The sequence below is a fragment of the Falco peregrinus genome, chromosome 4, assembly GCF_023634155.1.
Source record: "Falco peregrinus isolate bFalPer1 chromosome 4, bFalPer1.pri, whole genome shotgun sequence".
Taxonomy (NCBI): Eukaryota; Metazoa; Chordata; class Aves; order Falconiformes; family Falconidae; genus Falco; species Falco peregrinus.
This window is the reverse complement of record NC_073724.1, coordinates 89,259,540-89,281,074: the sequence shown is the minus strand read 5'-3', so window position 1 is coordinate 89,281,074 and position 21,535 is coordinate 89,259,540. Positions and strand designations below refer to the sequence as shown.

General features: G+C 40.3%; 1 protein-coding gene across 4 annotated transcripts in view; it reads left to right on the top strand.

Moving 5' to 3' along the window:
• Positions 1 to 21,535, top strand: part of ENOX1 (ecto-NOX disulfide-thiol exchanger 1) — a 369,755-nt gene that overhangs the window by 213,460 nt on the left and 134,760 nt on the right. For 2 of the 4 annotated variants that reach the window (XM_055803033.1, XM_055803034.1), the window contains exons 4-5: positions 18,013 to 18,147; positions 18,986 to 19,123. In XM_055803033.1, coding sequence (XP_055659008.1) covers positions 18,138 to 18,147; positions 18,986 to 19,123 — 148 coding nt within the window. In that variant the 5' untranslated portion in view covers positions 18,013 to 18,137. Of the gene's footprint in view, positions 1 to 2,562; positions 2,674 to 18,012; positions 18,161 to 18,985; positions 19,124 to 21,535 lie in introns of all 4 variants that reach the window. The other 2 variants (XM_055803032.1, XM_055803035.1) reach the window with 2 other exon arrangements.

Sequence of the window (21,535 nt, the reverse complement as noted above, 5' to 3'; positions counted from 1 at the left end):
TATTGTGGTACAATTTAGGATGTGGTGACAATGGACTTTAGTCTTTATTTTTACCTCTTAGCTTAATTAGCTAATTTCAACACCTATTGAATGCAAGCGTTAAAGCTGTTTAGCAATAGCAAGGATGCCAAAGGCCTTGGAAATCCATATTTTTCGAGAAAAAAATAAATGTAATAAAAGGCAAAAACGTCAAGGTTCTTTCAAAGCATGATTCACTGCTGAAAGCAGCTATGCAAAAATATCACTTTCTTAAATAATGGGTATGGCTTTTGTTCATACTGGGGGTTGTGTCTGCAGCAACAGAAATGTCTAAAGTCTTTTTCCTGAAAAATAAAGCAAACTGGATTACATACCCACTTGCGCATCAACTATGCTCCTTTTTGCAGGACCAAATTCTCAGGGAGGCTCTGAGGTAAAATAAACACGGAATCCCATCACTGAATTTTAGTATGAACATTTTTCAGATCATTGTGTCTGGATCTCTGCCAAGTTTCAGCCCTATTATAAATTAATTCCAACCCACACAAAAGGGGGGGGGGGGGGGGGGGGGGGTAGCGGGAACAAACCACAACTTCTACAAGACAAAAGCACCGGGCAATTTTTATGGGGAAAAAAGTGGTCAAGAATAATCTATAGGAAAAGTAATTATCTAAAGAGAGAGTGTGTTCTTCTCTCTAATTGGAAATTACAACGTTTTCCAGCCTTACTAAACACAGTCTAGGAGGAGCATCAGGATTGTGCTTCAGTAACCTGGTTAAATTGAATATAAAGTTAAGGCATTGCTTTCCTCTTGTTTTATTTCTCCTTAGACTCAATACTGCAATTGAGCTCACTTTCCTCTCTCTCTGGCAAAATCTAATCTGGCTACCACAGGACCTGTGAAATTCATGGAGGTGATGAGCCGGAGTCTGCTTTCTGCTTGTATGTCTGGCTTTATTTAATCTCTAGTCACCCTCAGATAATAAATATTTCATATGTTGGACAGGTGAAAGGTTTCATTCAGCTGCAGATCTGCTTCCAAGGCAACCGATTCCTGTCATTTTGAACAGTTTAAACATGTTGAAAACAAAGCTTGCTTTCTGGTTTTCTCCTCTATGATTTTATGTGTAAAGCATTATCCATCTCCCTTCTGTCCCTCCTACAAGCAGATACAGAAAACCTGATAGCATTAACAAGTAATTCTAAACAATTTATAACCTAAATGTATTCTCTCTTCCAGTCAAGATGGGATGAAAAATGCCATTTCATTTTGCAAGCATAAATACCTAGAGATATGAAAATGCCTGGGTTAGCATCTATAAATACTCTGTACGCAAAAAATGTATGCAACCACAGTACTACATTATGCTTTACAGTATGTTTCACCATTACAACGGGTGTTTCCTCAATACTGTTGTCCAGTAATTCTGTTACAGAGTTTGAGGCTTTTTTGGAAGGGGGACAGTACCCCAGGTCTTTCTCTGAGAAAAATTAGTGAGAAGACTGTTAGCAAATTGTCTTCAACCGTATCTGATTTCTGCCAGTGTCAGTGCTTGTGACAGATCTTCTGGAAAATGTCTGCTGTATCCTTTACATCTTGCAGCTGAACAAGCTCTTCTAAAGCATAGCTTTGCCCATTCTTCCTCTGCCCATTTCCAAGCATAATAGACAAGTGCTCTCCCTCCTTCTCTCAAGCCCTCCCCATGTGTGGACTTTCTGACTTATGCTGTGCTCAATGCCCGACTTGAGACCAATGTCTGCATCCACTGCTGATGGCTTCAGCAAACGCTTCTCTTTCCTGCCTGCTGCGTCAGTTGTGAAGAAAGGGGAAATCTATTGGAGCAGTGGTGAAATTTTGGTCGACAGGCTCCAAGTAAAGGGATTTTCTGCCATCCCAGATCTGACTCAGAGACAGTTTTACTTGCATCTGACCTTCTGCGTGGATGTTCCCTTAATGCAGTTATGACAGGATGGTGGCATTTCTCCAAAAGGCGCACAGCTGTCTTAGGAAATACGATGGAGGATACATGTTGAGGTGCAATTGAGGAGTTTTAGGTATTCTGATGGAGATCCATGCGTAGGTGGCTTATCTTTCTCTCCTCTTGTTCTCGTTCTACTGTACAGGTGCTTTGCAGTGGTGCTTGATTTGCAGACTAGGAAGATATTCTAGATCAGTTCAGAAAGACTGACATGACATGCACACTGCTGCTTGTCTAGATTTAGGGGGGTGATGGAAAGTGGGAACATGTTGTGATGGGCATCTTTGTGCCTGGTAGCTTTGTGGCTGATCCCCCTTTTAGAAACAGTTAAATTATATCTGACCTTGGAGCCTTCTCCCTTCTGTTTCCAGGCGCATAGATTTTAGCCAGCAGGTCTCTGGTTAACCCCTCCTCGCTGCTGTTTATTTCCTGCCACCCTGTAGACACACCACTGAGCATTAAGTATGTGAACTCAAAGACGCTCCCTCTCTCCTGTACAGTCTTAATAGCAAAAAGTCACACGAGCCGAGCTTCTCCAGGCAGAATTATTTCTACCTAAGAAATATAGGCTTCAGGAATATGCCCTTTCTCTCACCCTTTTCAGATTGCATTAAAAGCATCCACTTCAAGAAACTACGACTGTGTTTATCTGAGCGTTGAATTTGGAAGTAGTGCCAGGATCTCTGCCACGGCACGCTTGAACCATGAAACCCAGGTCAGTTCCATTTTTTGGTTTTCGTGTACAGGCACAGCGCTGCAGCAGTTCAAGCTTCCAGGTCTCTGTGGAAGCAATACTTCTTTTAACATGCAGGAAACATCACATTTGATTTTATAACCTTACCTCTTAGTTTGATTTGGGATTTTTTTTTGTACTACTAAACCAAAATGTCAGGGTGGCATGTCAGTAAACACAATGCGTTCAAAAAGGAATCATGCTGACAGGCTCAAAAACTAAATGCTCTTAAACAGGCAGGAACAGCTCAGATTTTCCTTCATGCCCACCAGGCTATCCCTGGACTTGAGGGGACAGCTGTGCTTAATTTGCCTTTTGCTCTGTCACTGTGGCTGCTGGCTAATGTGCTATATAACGTGCTCTTGAGCTATGGGAAGATATAACAAGTTTCAATCACTGTTCACTGAGGTTGGCTTTGTGACTCAAAGGCTGCTGATTCAATAGCCCCTTAGTTCTGTCAGTGAATCAACACATTCTCTCCCTTCTAGCCTTCTGCAGCGTTAGGGATTTTGTGGGTTTGTCATTGCTAGAGAGAAAGGTGCTAGGGCAGCTATTTCACTGTGTGCAACTGAGGGGTGCTGCTGTGGTTGCTGGGGGTACTTTCTGAGAAGGCTGTTTTTGTTAGGAAGTCTACTCTAGATCTCAGACTCCAAATTTCACCCAAACTGAGTTTGCATTTCTGAAATTTCAGGGGTGTAGTCTTTCACTGCAAGGCAGGTTTGCGCAGGAACAATCAAAGGTAGCAAGATTTAGTACCTGCAATGTTTGTTCCCCTGAAATGTATGTTGGATGACTATTTGAAGGCACAGGACTGTTTGTCTGCTTATTGGGAAAACATCTAAAGGCAGCAATGCTTTGTGCAAGGAAATTCATTGGTGTTTGACTGTGGTGTGGATCCAGCTTCCCTTTAATTTCTGTCCCCTGATCCCCAGCAGTTGTATGCTTTGGTGTGGTTAGAGTGCTCTTGGAGTAAGTGTTCCTCTCAGCAAAAGTTATGCTGCTGTCATTTCTTTATGTTTCATACAATGGGTGAAGAATAATCTGGAATACACCCAAACATGGGCTTTTAATCACCAAGAAACCTGTAGTTAGAGCCATTGTTCTCTTCAGTCACCTAATAAGAGTGTGAAGAGCAAATGCTGTGTCCAGCCCCAAGTCTTCTCCAGCTTTTCTGTGGTATATTGAGTTACTCTGTTTCTAAGCTCATTTCCCTTCTTTTCAGCTTTTCTTTCTTTGTGCATTTGTTCCATGTCTAACTATTTTAGGTCAAGTCTGCAACAGCTGAAAAGAACACAGTAAAGGTAATGCTCTGTGATCTTCCTGCAGCAGAAAACTTTGCATGAAAAGATAAATATCTTTTTTAGGTATTATATTTATCAAAGACAATGGGGAGATAAGTTTTGAGTGACTGAAAATTTTGTAACTGCACCATTAATGTTTAATTACTATTGGCAGCCAAGAAGTGCCTTTCTGGATTAACCAGACACTCTGTTTCAGGGATATGCATAGGTGGCAGAAAGTGATAAAGCTGGCGAAACCGCACCTCTGGGAACATGTAATGGGATCTTTCCTGTGATATGCAAATTATGCTGCCAAGTTGCTGTATAAACAATTCATGGGAGAAGTGGTGAGAGGTAGTTAAATAGCTGGATCACATACCAAAGATAAAATCCATCACTAGAAATGGAAAAATATATTAAAAGAGTGGGTTTGCTTTTAAAAATAAATAAATAAAAATAAAAAATCTTTGCCGAAAGCATGTAGTTGCACTAAAGATGATTTATCACAATTGTTGCAGTTCAGAGTAAATGAGTGTTTAGGAAACCAGTGTGCATAGAGTCTGTGAAAAACAAGACTTTCTAATAGAAGTAATCTAGCCAATAATGCTGCCCTTTTTTTTTTTTTTCCACTGCAGAAAAAAATTACTTAACAGATATTAATTTTGTTACCTTTCAGGCAGAAGACATGCACTCTTTACTTTTCAGTGATAAAACCAATCCTGCCATTTCTGTTCTAGGCATGAACGATGATCTCAGGCAGCCCAGCAAAACAATTCTCAGGGTCATATACAGCTTTAGATCAATGAGTGTGAGCAAGCCTTATTGACAGCAGCAGAAGCTGAGCTCGTGTCTAGGTTTTCACTTTTTGTATTTTGAGGAAAGGATTCCAGCTAATAGCACTCCTTAAATAAATCAAAGATTACTCTTTCACAAACGGTATTGAAGGCCTCATTGACATTGTGTCCAACTGCATTGTTTTTCCAGAGGTCAATCCTGTAACACTTGTTTTCCCTCAGCCTTTTCCTCTATCTGCTGTTCATTTGGGATCTGATGTGGCTCAGCTGAACCAACTGAGAAGTCTCTGATTAACTTCAGTGGCAGCTGGATCATGTGCTAGAGTCCTAAGGGGCCAACAGCAGAAAATTTAAGAAGACAGCAGAGAATATTAAAGCATCATGAGGCGAGGGAAATATTTTTGGCCTGTGACTTTCTTTCGTTTTGCTATGTAATAGGAATGATACTCTAGATAGACTTGTAGAGTCATAATAAACAGATCCCACATTCAACAAATGCATCAGATTCTATTCTATGTTTAATCACCCACAAAAACTGTGTCAGATGCTCTTCCATCAGGAACAGTATCTCCTAATTAACTGTAATTAAGGTATATTATAACAACAGGGTGTGAAACTTGATGGATCTGTCTCTTGACATTTCAAATTTGGATATTTTTTTTCTGCCAAGTCTCTTAATATGCTTCAATTAATGCTAACAGAGGCCAGGCCATTCTCAGTCATGGATCTGCATATGTGAATCTTAGTACCACAGAGATGAGATGAAGCAGGGATCTTTCCACCTTTAAAGCGCTTTTAGAAACGTGCATGGATCTCAGTTAAGCTGAATATACTGGCCCAGATGTTGCTTACTAGGAAGCTAAGGGCCAAAGCTTGATTGCCTTATCCTGAAAAGTGGTAAAACTGTGCTGGGAAATCTGGTACCTTGTCTGCGGGTTCTTCAGAGGATCTGTAGCCATTCATAGCAGGCATGGTATCTCTTTTCTTTCACTGAGAACCATACAAAGCTGTTTGATTTGTGCACTATTTGAATAAGCAAATTTGTAACTTGAGTGCCCAACGAAGGGGGTTGATTATCATCTAGGAAATTATTGCTTCTCCTCTGAGCTGTGGCATATATAAAGTCTTTACCAACTGATAAGCGTTTGGAGGTTTAATCAGTAGTAAGGCTTAGGCATAGTCTTTGTATAGATAGCTTAACAATTAAGATTTTTAAAACTATTCCTGAATGAAAGGAAATGGCCAACCTAAAAGACAGAATTTCCTAGCTCAGGCATTTCTGGCCATGTAATTAAACTGGATGCACTGCTTCCTTAGCCCCTAGCCACAGTTGTCCTAAAGAAGATTAATGAGATTGAATTTCTACCAAGGTTGAAGTCTTGTTTGTACCCTGGAATGTGGACTGACACAAAAATGTGCTACAACTCCATCTGGTGACTCCTCCTGAACTTGGTGGTGCTTCACTGTGTGCTAGTGGTGCAATTTGCAGTGTCACCAACCCATGGGACTTGGCGAGGAGCTCACTGTTGCAAAGATGAGCATAGATGAAACTGGGTTTCTGCAGCATTTAGTATGGTGTATGGATATTTGCCTGGAGTAATCTGTTAGATGTCATGAAGCATATGTAATGAGAAGGTCTCATGTAAAACTGAGAAGGTCTTGTGTAAAACACCAAGGAAAAAGAAGATGAAAAGCATATCTCCCATGCTGTTCCACTGAACAGCTCTATTATGATCAGGACTCAATTTAAGTGATCTACTATAGCTGTGATTGCACAATATAATGATGTTCCTGTTTTTTGTTGGTGCTTTGTTTTGGGTTTTTTTTTTGTTTGGTTGGTTTGGTTTGGTTTATTTTTTTCTTTTATGTTTAGCTACCTCAGTTCCCTGTAACTTTCTAAAGAACATATTTCATGGATTTATTTGAATTGTGTTCCCAAGCACAATTGCATTCCCAAGTAAATGAGTTATCTGATTGAGAAATGGCATGATTACAAACTTTTAGTTTTCTTTTAGGATACCAGTAAACATTTTTTTTTATATAAGTCTCATATTTTGTTTGTATCTTATGTGCCCATACTTGCTTGATCACATGCAGGAAATATTTTTGTACGCTGCTGCTATGCATGACTAAGAAAGGAGATGTAGATAGAACAAGATGAGATACAGGCTGTAATTTACACCTGACAGAGTGCGAATTTCATTGCAAGTCCTTTTAAAGGAAACTTGCTTTTTTCTCCACGTTCAGATAGACAGTGATTCCATAAGAAATTATGATCATTGTCTCGCTGCTGTTGTTGTTCTCTTCTGCTTGGGTTTTGATTTTTACTAGGAAAAACAATATTCCTTGACCTAATGCAATCCTGCCTTATCTGCAGGTCCATGTTATGGTCCTGTGGTGCTGGACATACCCCATAAAAAAAAAACAGTCTGACTAGGAAAGATTAATAAAGTGTGGGATAAAGAAAGTATCACACCATTTCATGAGTAGGGGATCAAGGCATATAGGCAGTTTAAATTACTTGCCCAAGGTCTGTTGCAGAGCTATATTAAGAATGAGTATCTCCTGGATCCCCATCCAGTTGCTCTTCCATTTCTAGAGAACTGAAGACCCCATATTTGTTTTGGCTGAACTGCAGTTTTGGATAGTTTGGAAGGCATTTGGAGAAAGAAGGGGTCTATTAGTCTTTCCTACTGAAAGAAATATTAGCAGGCAATTAAAAGAATAATAAATGAGATTCATTCAAACTGCTCCACTTGCTGTTGCTCTCAGCTTCAGGCAAGAAGGTACATAGAGGTCATTAACCTACCACTTATATATCACACGCCACTAGTGTCACCTGGGCCCTCCTAAATTAAACCATATATTTTAGACAGAAATACACCAGTCTCACAAAACATTTTCTATTCAGACTGTAAATTCAAAGGACAGGGCTTTTTTCTCTACAGCGTCTGCATTGCACCTCCTATAGTATCATCTGGATAAACAAGACCAGTTCATACTCCCATGATTTTAACCCATTGCATCATCATGATTACTTTGATTAATTTCTTACTTTGGACCTTAAAAGAGCAAAGAAACCATTAACAACATGAGCAGGGGTGGTGCCAGAAAGGCATGGACACTGACCCTGGTGCCTTGTTCTCCTTCCTGTGTGCCAGAAGAGCTCTGTGCTACTGTAGGGAGGGTATCGACTGGTGGCCATTGAGCTACATCAGGGGAAGCTGAAAAAAGCTGCTGCACCCCAGTGCCCTCTACATGGGCTATGTCCTCTGCACATTCAAGGGGCAAAGTCAAGATTTAGTCCCAGGAGAGCATGGTAGAGAAGTTTCCTGGATGATGATATAAACAAGTCAAAACCCATCAGTTACCATATTCATAGCTACAGGCCAAATGCTTTATTCATAATGGTGCAGTGAAAGTATTAACATTGCATTTGTTTAAAAAGTAACTAGAAGGCCATTTGTGACCCTTATAATACACATGTGAAGCAGTGCTCTGCTGGTTTACACTGGTTACATTCTGCTTTATATTTTCCAGAGGGCCAATTTGCAAGGATTTTTGCTGCAGTAACAACTGCTATGTATGAATATAAGTAACTAATTTACCAAAGTTTCACACAGTGACTTCATGGCTTCTGCTTCACAGCCAAAGGTTCTGCAAATCTTTTGGTCTTATTGTTGACTTTGGGTTGTTTCTGATTGTATCTTGAAGCCTGGAAATACTGTATTGCAGTAAAGTAAATACAGTATTCTTGTTATTGCCCTTGTTATTAGAAAATATTTATATAGTGCAGTAAATTTACATTGTACTTTACTAAAATAGATAAAGGCAAATTCTCTGCCCTGAAGAGCTTATAATTCAAATAAGACAAGACAAACAAATCTACAACACTTTGGAAAATGGTGGGTGAAAGGATTATTAACTACGTGAAAGGGGCAGAGGGCCTGCATGAGGAGGGAGGGGGGTGCTATCATGATCAGTTTCCTAATTTTACATCGCAGTAGCATCTTAAAAGTCTCAAAGGGGACAAAAGCCTGGCTACACGAGGTGCTATGCAGAAACCTGGCAGTAGCGTGGCCTTGCATCACTGACTCGCTGACATCCCTGCCTGGGGGAGCTCTTGGCTAAAGCCAGCATCAGTCCAATTACAGCACAGAGTGCCGGGTCTCTTGGTTTTAGCCCTGCCTGAGGGAAAATCCACATGATTTCCTGCCCTGAAGAATTATAATTGAAATTGGAGAAAACAAATGCACATACAAGAAAGCATTACAGGGAAAGGGGAGCGGAAGGGTTGTTGGCTGGGTAAAGGTACAGTGGGACCACCTGGAGGGAGGGGGGAGGGCTTTTAGCATCATTATATTCACCATGATCTGCAGCTCAAGCTGCTTCTGCCCTGACCTCCTGACAGCTAGTTAGAAGGGAGAAGCCTGGAAGTAATCTTTGTTGCCTGATCATAGCTGATACGCAGTAACTACTATTCTCCTAATCTGAGTTTGTGTTAAATATGGGATTACTTTGTCCTCAATGGAAGAGAAAGAAGGTGTCCAAGTGTCCTTGAAGAAGACCACAGCCACAGAGTATGTGATGTTCCTAAACCTGCAGTCCTGCAGTAACTTTTTGGTAATCCCATACACAACTGTTCAGAAAACAGAAAAAATTCCTGGCTCAGCTTAGCAACTTAATTCAACCTCTGCTGAAATCTAATGGGTATGAGGGAGAACAGAGAGCCTGTAAGCTCTGTTTTGTCCTCTGGGAGGTGGGAAATCTTCTTTGTCCCCCTCATTTACCCACAGCAAACAACCCAGGAGAAGGGAAAGGACAGAAGGAAGCTCCCTGTGGCTGTCCTCACTTCCTAATCAAAATAAGATGCTGCCCCCAAGCACTGCATGAAGGATAAAGGAAGCCAGTAGCAGCCTGGGCAAGGATAGGGGACTGTGGTAGCTGAGGGGGGTGGGTGGTCTTCACTGATCTTTAAAATAGGAGCTGCAAGGAGCAATGGGGTTATGCAACTGGTAAAGAAATGGGGCTGAGAAGAGATTCATTTGGAAGTAAGAAGAAAAGGTCCAGGATGAATTCTCTCTCCAGAGAACAGGCAGATGTAGAGCATCACAGTTGTAGGAAATGTGTTTGAGTGGGCAGCTCCCGTTGTCAAACACTAATAGTCATATGTTGGTATATTCACTGGGGATGGGCAGGAAAAAAACCAGAAAGCAAACCATCTCTCTAAATATCCATATGTATCTGTATTTGGGGACATTCTTATGAGTTATTGCAGACTGACTCATGATTTCTGTTCTCCTGAGGTTCACTGTGCTGGAGTTATCAGGCAGGCAAAAGACAGGAGTGGGAGCCGAGTCCCTTGGGACTGAGTGTCTTGTGGGATTTATATAGCATGCAGGTAGCTGAGTCGTGGCTGGGCTCCCAAGGCACAATTTGCTCAGCCCAGCTCATCCCATGGGTGTCTGACAAAGCAGATGTCCATATCCAAAACTGCAGAATAGACTTCCAGCCCGAGAAGTGAGATGTGTACATCCAAGGTGTGTTTCATTGCCTCCATTGTAAGGGGAAGTGTGGAGTCAGTGGATGGAAATTAAAAAAAATACAAAGAAAAGCAAGAAAGAGTGTTGTGAGGTAAATCGAGAAGAACAGGAGATATACTAAGAGGAATGGAAGGAATACAAGGTAAATGAGATCAGGGAGTACACTACCAATTTAGAGCTTGTAGCTGGAGAAAAGTTCCTGAGTGTGATGTGCTAAGAGGGGATGGCAGCTTTTGGAGTGCAGACAGATGTAAGTTGATAGGAGAGATAGTGAGTTTTTCTCTTAAGCAGAATTTATCACCAGAAAGCTTGAATTAAAACAAACAAAACAAGCCTAAACCTTTTTTCCAGAGTTTCACTTAGCAGCCATCACTGAAAGAATAGTTGATGTTCTTCCATAAAATTTTGATCAATATGACTTTAGATCGCTTCAGTGCTCTGCAAAAAAGTGCTCTGCAGATCACCCAGGCACTTAACCAAGGACACTTGGATGTCACCTCTTGTCACGATTTGGTCCAATGATAAAAGTGTATTTTAAAAATATTAAAATAGTTTGATTGACAAGGATTTTTTTTTTCCCTGTGAATCTCTGCCTGAGAAGACAGGCTGCTTTAACTCCAGGAGTTCAATTATACAGTCTTCGAAGGAGAAGAAAAATGATAATGAATGCATTTTAGAAACCTCTAAAAAGTTACTTAAAATAGATTTTCCATACATAATGTTGCCACGTGAAACTTAACTGTCTCCTGGTCTTCAGGGGCTAGAAGAAAGCAGCCTGTATTCATTTGGAAATTCAATAATGAGGCTCCCCTGCCTCTGGTGGACTGTGTGATGCCACGCCTGGGGCTCTGCCACAGACAGGGCTTACCCATCAAGCTGTTCACTTTTTCAGGAGGTGAAATGGGAGTGATTTCACTTTAGGTTAGCCAGGAAGCTAACATGCTTTTTCTATAAGTGTGTCCCAGCTTGCTTTAGTCTTTCATTGTTTTCAGGTTTTGTTGCTTTTTCTTCACTTGTTTCTTTTAAAAAAACAACAGCCAACATCCAAACAACCCTTTATGTTACAGCTCTTTGAAGTAGCTCTAGTAAACATGAGGTAAGGGCATTGTATGATAGAGTGGGAGAAAGTATTTGGTAACTGTGATGTGTTTATATTGGCATTCCCTCAAGCCCAGATAGATAAGAAACAGCATGTATAACCCAGTTATAATGACTGGTCCAGGTACTCTATGGTATCAAGGAGGCATTTCAGCACCTCTCATTTCAGTATTCAGCCTTCCAGTGAAGCTGCTGAAGTGTGTTTGCTCAAGACCTGCTTTGGGTGCTTTCTCTGTTATCTGCAATATAGTGCTGTGGGATGTCATGTTTCTAAAGCAGTCAGCGGCCTTTTGTAGAAAACAGTGTGATTCAAGTCTTTGCTATTAAAATACTGTTGTAAGTAATTAAAAGATTTCAGTATATTTTTGTTGTTGTTGTTAAATATAAATTCTTAAAATGCAGGATTTTAAGGGAAGGATTGGCCTAATATAGTCAGTAAGCCACTGTCCTCTTAAATGGGAAGCAAGTGATTCACAATTGCAAGCTGTCTTGGCAGAGTGAAAAGTGGAGATGCAATCATCAATTCACAACAGCATTTTGTGTTCAAGGAATAATCAGACCTGCTTTTAACAAGGCTGCACTGCATTGCTAGCCTGCAAAGTTGTGCTTTTTTCCCCCTTCCAGATGATTTTGGAACTGCATATGCTTTTTCAATAACCAAGCTGGACTTCTATAATGCTTTGCTTAATGTGCCTCCAGATTCTGTTATTTATAGACTTCAGCATATTCAGACTGCAGCTGCTAAAATATACACAAAAGAAAAAGCACATTTGTAACCTGTTAAGACTTTGCTCTGAGATGCCAGTGAAGTTTGGGATTTAGCATGAAATATTACTGGGTGACCTTTCAAGGAGCATCACAAGAGAACACCTGTTTATCTTGGAGACCTTTATTTTGTTGTTGGTTTTTTTTTTTTTTCTTTTTCTGCTGTTGAAGTCTTCCAGTGTTCTGCTTTCCAAGGGAAATCTGGTCTTTGTGTGTACCATGTGTTATCTTCAAGAAGTGTTCAGGCAGACGATTTAAGCAATGTAGCATCTCAAATGAATAGTTCTTCCAGAAAATGTGTTTTGTGCAAATTTGCTTTGTTAAATTTAGAGGGAAACTGTAAATATATTGTGATTTTTCTCTAAGTTGTCTTAGTCCTATCAATATGGCCATGATTTGCTCATTAAGTGCTTTTCAGTGAAAATCGGTGGAAAGGATCCTTCGTAACTATGCAAAAACCTACATATTCCTGTGTATATAGTGCAAAGAGAAATCTCTTAATATCACAGCATATGTTTTATGAGTTAATAAGATGACAGTGTAGCTTTTTAATGGCATAATGGACAATGAACAAAGGTGTTACTATTCATTTCATAAAACAAAATATCAGAAGAATTATGTAAGTGGACACATAACCAGAGCTCCCAATTAGGCTGTAAGGGTAGGACCCTGCTTATCTTCACTGGCTTGGGCCTAATGAAGCTCTTTTCTTAAGGAAGTACCAGTTCCTGCAGAATCAGTCTTTGCTTTCAAAAGCCTCCTGTAAGAGGGCGATGTGACAGACAAAACCAGGTAAACAGGGTGACACTCTGGAGACCCTGGAAAGTTTCTGGCCTCTTTTCAGTAGAACTGCAGGGGGCTGGAGCAAACATTAGAAGCCTGCATTAGGGTCCTATCCCAGAAAATAAGAAACTTTTCCAAAAATGCTCTGGTACATAATTTATTTTTTTTTTAATTTAATTAGTAAATGTCCTTTTGTGAATTGTTGCAAGAAATGTTTTCCTTCAGTTCCTTTTGAATTTCAGAATTTAGGTGAGATTTTTCTCGGTGTTAACTTAAAACTAACCATGCAAAGATATGAGACAATGCCTCTTCTAGAAAGATTGTGCGTGCAATATTATTAATAAAAACCATCTTCAGAGTCATATTGGAGATGTTCGTTTTTTTCATGTACTCCAGGTAGGATGGCTATGGCACAAAATTAACATGTTCATTGTTGCTACTGCCAGCTTTCTTCTTCATCCTAAGGTGGTCAGGAAGAAAAAGGTAGTGACTGACAGGAAATCATAGAATCATAGAATGGTTTGGGTTGGCAGGGACCTAAAGATGATCTAGTTCTAACCCCCATGCCATAGGCAGGGACACTTTCTTTTCTTTGTCTTCCTTCTTTACTGGGTGTCCGTTCTGTCTGTGCTGGAGAAATAGAAACACTGGGAAGAACCAGTACAAAGTGCTTAATATATTTTAGAAGACAGCTGGAGCTAGCCTGGTAAATGACTTGTATTTTGGCAGGTCAGGTGGAGTGTGACCAACCTAATGACCTCTATCCCATGAATCACAGTGAAGAGTAACAAACACTTCGCACATGCCATTATTTTAAGAACTGGAAAACTTGCCTAGATATAACAGTTCATAAGGTACTACATCACTCCTTCCCATCTGCATTGTCACAAGAACTGGAACCAATAACATTTAATGTCTTTGAGACTCATCATCCCAGATTTCAAAGGGTTGATGGCATCAGTCTTTTCCTTGACAGATTTAGTGGTCACTAAAATTAGACAAAGAAGTGAAATTACTTAAGGTCACCCAGCAGATCAGTGTCAGAGTTAGGCAGAGAACCTCCTCCTTGCGTCCCGGGGCTGGTCGCTGACCCAGGCACTCCACAGAGCCTCGTTACAGTGGTGCATTTAATCAGCTTTACACTGTGTCGTAATTCATTGTCTGTGGTGTTATGGATATCTAAAGGGTAGGATTTTAACTTAGCAATCTGCTGTGTTATTGAATTAGTTTTATGTTGTGTTAATTTCTTTGTCTCGTGGCATTCATTGCCTGTGATAATTGATGCACAATATATAACTGACTTCTGTATTCATTTGGGTAACTGCATTTAATTGCCTGGTATAAAATATGCGTACTAAGTACAATCTGCTATGACTGCTATGACTGAGAACTGCTCATTGGTATAGGCTTGAAGGTGCTTTATCTTCCTGACAACCTGTCTGAGGAAAGTCTAAATGTCTCTCACAACCCACCATCCAAGGACTGGTACTTGCATTGTGTCTGCAAAAAGAGAGACCACGAAAAGTGTAACATGGAATCACTTTACAAAGTGTTTGGCATTAAAATTTTGTTAATCAAAAGCTCTCAAATAAGGAAGTTTGTATTTACATCCCTGCCTTTCCCAAACCTCAAGGAACAGCAGCACCCAGAAGACTTCACACATTTTCTCCTGTAAATCAGAATTACGGCTTTATTTGCTTCTGAAGTTACTTCCCTGGAGTAAAGCTACTCCCATGCACAAGTGTTTATAAACATAGATTTCTTTTACATATATCTCCAGGTCATTAATGCCTGGAGAAGTACTAATGACTTATAAATCAGGAATGCTTTCTAAAGGTGTGATGTCAGTGTAACGGTGTTGATTAATGTCTGCTCAAGCTACACAGGATCCCTACATAAGGCTACACTTTCTTGCCTGTTTAACCATTATCACAGTGACTCCTTTTATTTTTAAGAAAGCAAGAATCTTTGATAGTAGATATATTTCTCATCAAACACAGCGCTTTACTTTTCATATGATCTAGTGAGTGGGTTTATTTGTTTCCCTGGCTTGTTTTGTTTCCATTGTCATGAAAGATATAATAGTGCAGTGTCTGAGCTGTACAAAGAAATGCTGAAATTTGCCCAAAGCTGATTTTACTTGAAGCATTAATGAAACCTTCCCTATCCGAATTTTCAAGTTTTTAAACAAAAGCTAATGTTTGAGGCTAAATCAGGTGTGAAATGCCTGTGAGATTATTTTAGCCATATTATATTGCTCTGTATTAATGTAACTCTTGAGTTGTCAGTAGAAGAGATGTTCACAATTAGTATTTTTCTCTTTAAAAGAGCTAGTTTCTACAGGCTGTGTCCTTCAGGATGTAGCATTAGTTCTGCCTACAGCTTGCTGCAAATTATTCACTGTTCATAGTGCATTTATGCTTGTTATTCAGCTCTCTTCCACTGACAAAATATCCTGAAGCAGTTCTTGGTTAGATAGAACTACTTCCACTTTAGGCTGCTCACATGCTTTTTTGTCATTTTTCCCCTGGTTCAGCCTGCATTGCATACAGGTCCTGCTGAAAAGACAGTAGACTTAATGGCCAGAGAGAAAACAAAGCTTCCCAAGTCCAGCGTGGGCTATGAGAGTATGTTTTGAGCAAAGACTTTCATGGCACATTGGGCAGAGCTGGTGGCATAGTACAACAGGAGTTTCACCAATTAACCCACTGATTCTGCTTTATTTCATATTCATGGTGGTATATTTTTCCTCCTTGGTGAGGACTTCAACAAATACTTGCGGCTAATTCATGAAAGCATACCAAAATTTGAAATATGTAGACAACCTGGTAGAAGGCAAACACCAAAAATGTCACCTATTAATTCCCGGTAAGCTGAGGTGCATTTATCTAGCCCAGTGTTGGATTTTTTTATGGACCAGTTCCCACTTCTGGCAGAGCTGGTACAACTGGAATGTGGTTTAGGGGCTGCAGAGTCTGGCAGCAGACCTCATTATGTCACCCAGCACACACTTCACAAGGCAATACAAACAGAGGGAGAAGGGGTGGCAGAGAGAGTCTGATACCCATTTTCTACCCATTATCCCAATAATCCATACCTGTCTGAGATGTCTTTGCCCCAAAACCATGGAGCAGCACCTTCTTCCTCCCCAGTAGTCAGGGTGATGCATTATAGGACAAGTAACTGACACACAGCAAGGTAGGAAGAGGCATTTCATCGCTATTGGTTTTCAGATGCACCTTCCTACATCAAGACAACAAGGCTGCCAGTCATGGAAAGAAATGAACCACTCTCATCTGGGCTGTTCAGCATATATTTGTAAATCAGGATTGATCTGGGAGTGATTCATAAAGAGCAAGGGTAGCTGTACTGTGTGAGAAATAACTTATTGACAAGGAATAATTCAGCCAGCTCTAACCTTGAAATAGATGCTTGTGGTCAGAAGTTTATAGCCTGAGTAGAAAAGAGCTAAGTACAAGTTTAAGGAGCTGAACAGGAGACACCCAGTTTTTAAAAACTTGACATAAATCTCAGGTGGCTTGCCTTCTGTTAGTCACATTCCCTGCAGAGGACTTTCATTCAGTGTTTGCTTGGTGTTTATAGATGTTATCTAAAAGCTAATTTTATCATAAAATTATTTTATGTTATGTATAATGAAAAGTGGAGATCAAATAAGAATTGGAATTGCAAATTCAAATATTAAGAGTTGATAAATACTGACTTTTAAATAGACTCACTGAAGATATGAACAAAATGCTTTTTAACCTAGTGTACTGGTTATTTGAAAATTACAGGATACTAAAAAATGTACAGAATTGTCTGATCCTGACTCTTTCTTCACTTTTACAGCTATTGATGTGGTCGTGTTCCTATGAAGTTATCTGTACAGTGTCAGGGAACTATAAAACTTTCTAGCTTGTAGTTTATGCAAATCACATGAAAAAAAAAATATCTGTAGGAGGTACTAAGCTAAAATATGGTGTAATCACATCAGTTGTGTCTTTCCTAAAGATGAATTCTTAGGGTTTGCATGTTTGAAACCTCTTAATTAAGGACTGTCAAGTACTTTTTTAAAGACAGCACAAACATCTTAGGGCTGAACAAGTCATCAAGATGCACCTGCACAGCATTAATGACCTCCCTGAACACTTGTAAGCACTTGGTCAGTTGTTGGCTGCTAGTACCAAACACTGTAGGTCAGACCCAAAAAATAATGCAGCCCCCTTTCATCCACAGTCCTTTGTAACTAATGCACAAAGATTAACATGGGCACATATCTGTGATCACCCTGACCCTCGTGTTTTCTCCCTCTGCTGTGAGTGTTGGGAGCTCACAGCCTTTGCTTACACCTCTTACCTGTTTGCTCATTTAGTCTCCTTTCCGACCAACGATGCAGTGCTGCAGTGAGCTTTACGAACAACAATAACAACAGCAAGTAGTTACCCTTATGTAAAATTCATGGTCTGACAGATACCTGATGAAAGCAATGTGGTTTAGCTAAAGACAGATAGTCCACTTTTGCATGAAGCTAACTGAGCTTTGTGAGCCAAAGATACAATATTAGTTGAGGCAGACACCATCCTTGGCTTTGTTATGTTTTCTTACTTTTCCATCTCTCTGTAGGCTGTAAGTCATTGCAGATGACATTGCAGACTATTTTTTTCCCCTGTTCATCTCAGAACAGGAGACTCCTTGAAACTTGCAACATCAGTTAATTGTTAACAGTTTTTTTAAAAAAATCATATTAATCCCTTAATATGTTCTTGCAGCTGATACCTTCATGCCAAGGAAGCTGTGTAACTACTGATAAGACCTAATTTGTGAAGGGCTTTTCAGTGGTCTGGCAGGTTCATACGTGGCACTGTTTGTTCAGCAGGCAAGGATGGGTGGTCACTGAAACACCTCTACCGCAGCCACTAAATGTGTGCAAGGAGGCTGGGGCTGGTGGTGCAGGGGGAGTGGGCAGAAGCTCTGAGTGAATTCCCAAAGCGGTCTGCTGTTTCGCAGTTATGTTCTGACTGCAGCACTTGATACCTGATGTCGTCTTTTCTCTTCCAGAGCCTAATGAGCTGTGTGTGGGCCCTGCGTTCAGTGATATCCCATCTCAAGATGCTACTAATACAGTAGTTAATTATTCCTAGCTGAAGAAATCTAACAGGAGCAAAAGGAACTGGGGAAAAGCAATGGCTGCCGGTAAATATCTCAGGTCTGCAAGGTCATAAGAAAATAGTTGGAAAAAACTGATTTCAGCTGTGACTGGGGAGGAGGGAAGATAAAATGTGTGATCACACCTTGTGTTTGGTTTAGTATCAGAAAGGTACCACTCTCTAGCTATCTGACCCACTTTTCCTTCCCCAACCCAGGAGAATCTATGCCTGGGCTCAGTCTATTTTGACCATATTCATGATAATTCTCTTTTGTTTTTCAAACAAAACTTGGTATTTCCCATAGTGAATCTATTTGCTTTGACCTTTTTTTCAGTTAGGGGTTAATGTATTCTTAAATCTTTTACCACAAAAAATTGCACCTTATGGAAAACAGGTCTTTCCTTGGGGTGTGTTTGATTCTTACAGCTTTATGACAAGTTTATATATATTATGACAGATTATATATAATTAAATTATATTAGAGGATGGCAAGGTGATTTATTCAGGTTGGGCGTAGTCTCAGAAGGTCTCCAATCCAACATCCTGCTCAAAGCAAAGCCAGCCATAGGGTCACTCATAGGTTACTCGGGGCTTTATCAAGTTGAGTCTTGAAAGCTGCCAATGGCAGTGACTGCAGAGCAGTGGCTTTTCTGTCATCATGGTGAAAAAGTTTTCCATACAACTAGCCTGAATTACTCTTGTTTCATTTTATGCCTTTTGGTTTTGCTGTACAATACCAAGCACCATTATCAGTGAATCATAGTTAAGAAACAAAACAAAACCAAAATAAGCAGTGGTTGTGATATTTCATTTTCACTGGAGGTTTTGGTTAAAAATACTGGCCCATTGACTTTTCTACTTACAGCATGTTTCTTTTCTTGTAGCAGCTGATGGTTTGGGAAGTATAGCTATAGATACAACACAACTTAACATGTCAGTCACTGATCCGACTGCTTGGGCTACAGCTATGAATAACCTGGGGATGGTTCCAGTAGGACTAGCTGGACAACAGCTTGTGACAGGTAAGATTTTTCTTTTTTAAAGAGATCTCTTGTACTGTCCATGAATTCTTTGGGTCCTTTTAAAAATATATGAAACTATTTCTGAGAATATTGTATTTTTATATTCTGAAAACCTCAGCTATGATTAATATTGCATACTGTGTGTTAGTCTCATCTTGTAGTAGGTATATAATCCATATTATTTTTTAACTTTGTGGAAAAGCCAAAACTCTTTGGGGAAATTAAACAACTACACCATAGATCCTTATGTTGGGTCAAGACCAGGAGGCAGGTCACATAAGAGAAACATTTGTTTCTATTTCTCTGTTCAAGCAGGATGTCTTGAGGTTCTGCCAAGGAATACCCTGGGCTGAGAACTCTTGACTGTAGAAAGTTCTTGAAATTGTGTTAATTGGGCAGAAAATCATGAAGCCCATTCGATTTATATGCTCAGCTGATATTAGTGAAGTGAAGTTTTCCTATCAGGTGCTTCTTTACTTTCTGCCTGACTCCATAAATTGAATTTCAAGAGTTTGTTCTTGTTGTGTTTTGTCATTTAACTTCCCAAGCATAGTTTGGGAGAGTGTTGCAGAGGATCACTTATTCTAACAAGAGCAAAAATAGTATTTTGAAGCCAGCAACAGATTTCACAGATAAGCCTACTTATATCAGACTTCATTGTTAAGAGTAAAAGCCTGATTAGTTTGGATTAATAAAACTTCACTGCTCCTGTAAGGTAGAGAAAAAATAATTTTTATATGGGTGGGTGCCCTATAGACATAAGCCTCATGCCAGGCATATGACAGATCCCATCTGGAAACCTCATTGCCACTTCAGCTTAAGAAAAGCTGTGCGACATCTGGATCAGAGCAACATCCTGTCATCTCTGTGCCTATCCATGTAGACATGGATGTAGTGATCCAGGTCATGGTGTAAATCACTCTGCCTCACCAGGGATGTGTGACTCTTAATTTTGGCCAAATATGTCCCCTTCAGACACTGGGAACTGAGTGGAGCTGTGCCAGTTCACAGCCTGGCTCTAAATTACCTGTTTTACAGGCAGGTAAACTAAGCTGCAAGCAAGCTGATTTATAATGAATCCATCTCAAGCAGAGAGTTTAGCTGGTGGAGTCTGTGAACTGATTCTTGGTCTCTGGCTTTAACCCCACGCTCATGATTAAAAGAAACAAGCAAAGCCATCTGCTTCTCGGGAGCCAGTTCTCTTCAATGTTTTTATCAATGACCTGTACACAGGAATTGAATCCATAGTATGTTTGATGATGATGTTAAATCAGCAGGAGCTGTTTCCCTTGAGTTTAGAGAGACCTAATACAGAGATCTGCACAGATCAGAACGCTGGGCAGTCACCAACCATATGTTTAACCAGGACAAATGCCAGATTCTGCAGCTGAGACAGTGTAATCCAGAATGTATGTGTGGGTTGGGGGACAAGAGGCTGGAGTGCAGCCCTGCAGAAAGGCATCTGGGGTTTTTGGTTGATGAGAAGCTCAATATGAGTGAACAGTGTGCCCTGGTGGCCAGAAGGGCCATCCTGGGGTATTTTAAGCACAGTGTAGCTAACTGGTCAAAAGAAGTGATTGTCCCACTTTACTCAGCATTGGTGCAGCCTCACCTTGAGTGCTGTGTATGGTAAGAAGGATGTAAAAATATTAGAACATGTCCAAGAGGAGGCACAAAGATGGTGAAAGGACTAGAGGGCAAGACTTAAGAGGAGCAGCTGAGGATACTAGGTTTGTTCAGCTGGGAAAAGAGGCTGAGGGGAGACCTCATTGCTCTCTACAGCTTCCTCATGAGGGTGAGTGGAGAGGGCGGTGCTGATCTCTTCCTCCTCTTGTCCAGTGATAGGATACAAGGGAATGACTTAAAGCTGTGTCAGGGGATGTTCAGATTGATTATTAAGTAAAGGTTCTTCACTGTGAGGGTGGTCAAGTACTGGAACAAGTTCCTCAGGGAATGTCTGTTGTTGTTCGAGAAGCATTTGGACAATGTTCTTCAATATATGATTTAACTTTTAGATTGTCCTGTGTGGAGTCAGGAGTTGGACTCAATGATCATTGTGGGTCTCTTCCAACTCAGGACATTTTATGATTCTACAAGCTGGTGGGGAAACAGCTTTTTCCATTTTCTAGTGGGGCTTTGCCTGCATGTGTTGCGCTCAACTTGAATGCGATTACCTCCAAACCTGAAAATAGCCACATGTCAAAATCAGCTTCTGCTAATTTCCTTTATAAGCATCTCAGTTGCAAATCCTGCGGAGGTTTGCCCACCTTTTTGTCTTCCTCTTTTCCTCTGTCTTTCCAGTTTCAGTGTAAATTGTGTCCTCTGGTATGCTCTGCAATCTCTACATGGCAGCCTCATCTTATGTCCAATGCTTTTCCCCACAAGAGGAGGTCTCCAGGACTTTAATTTCAC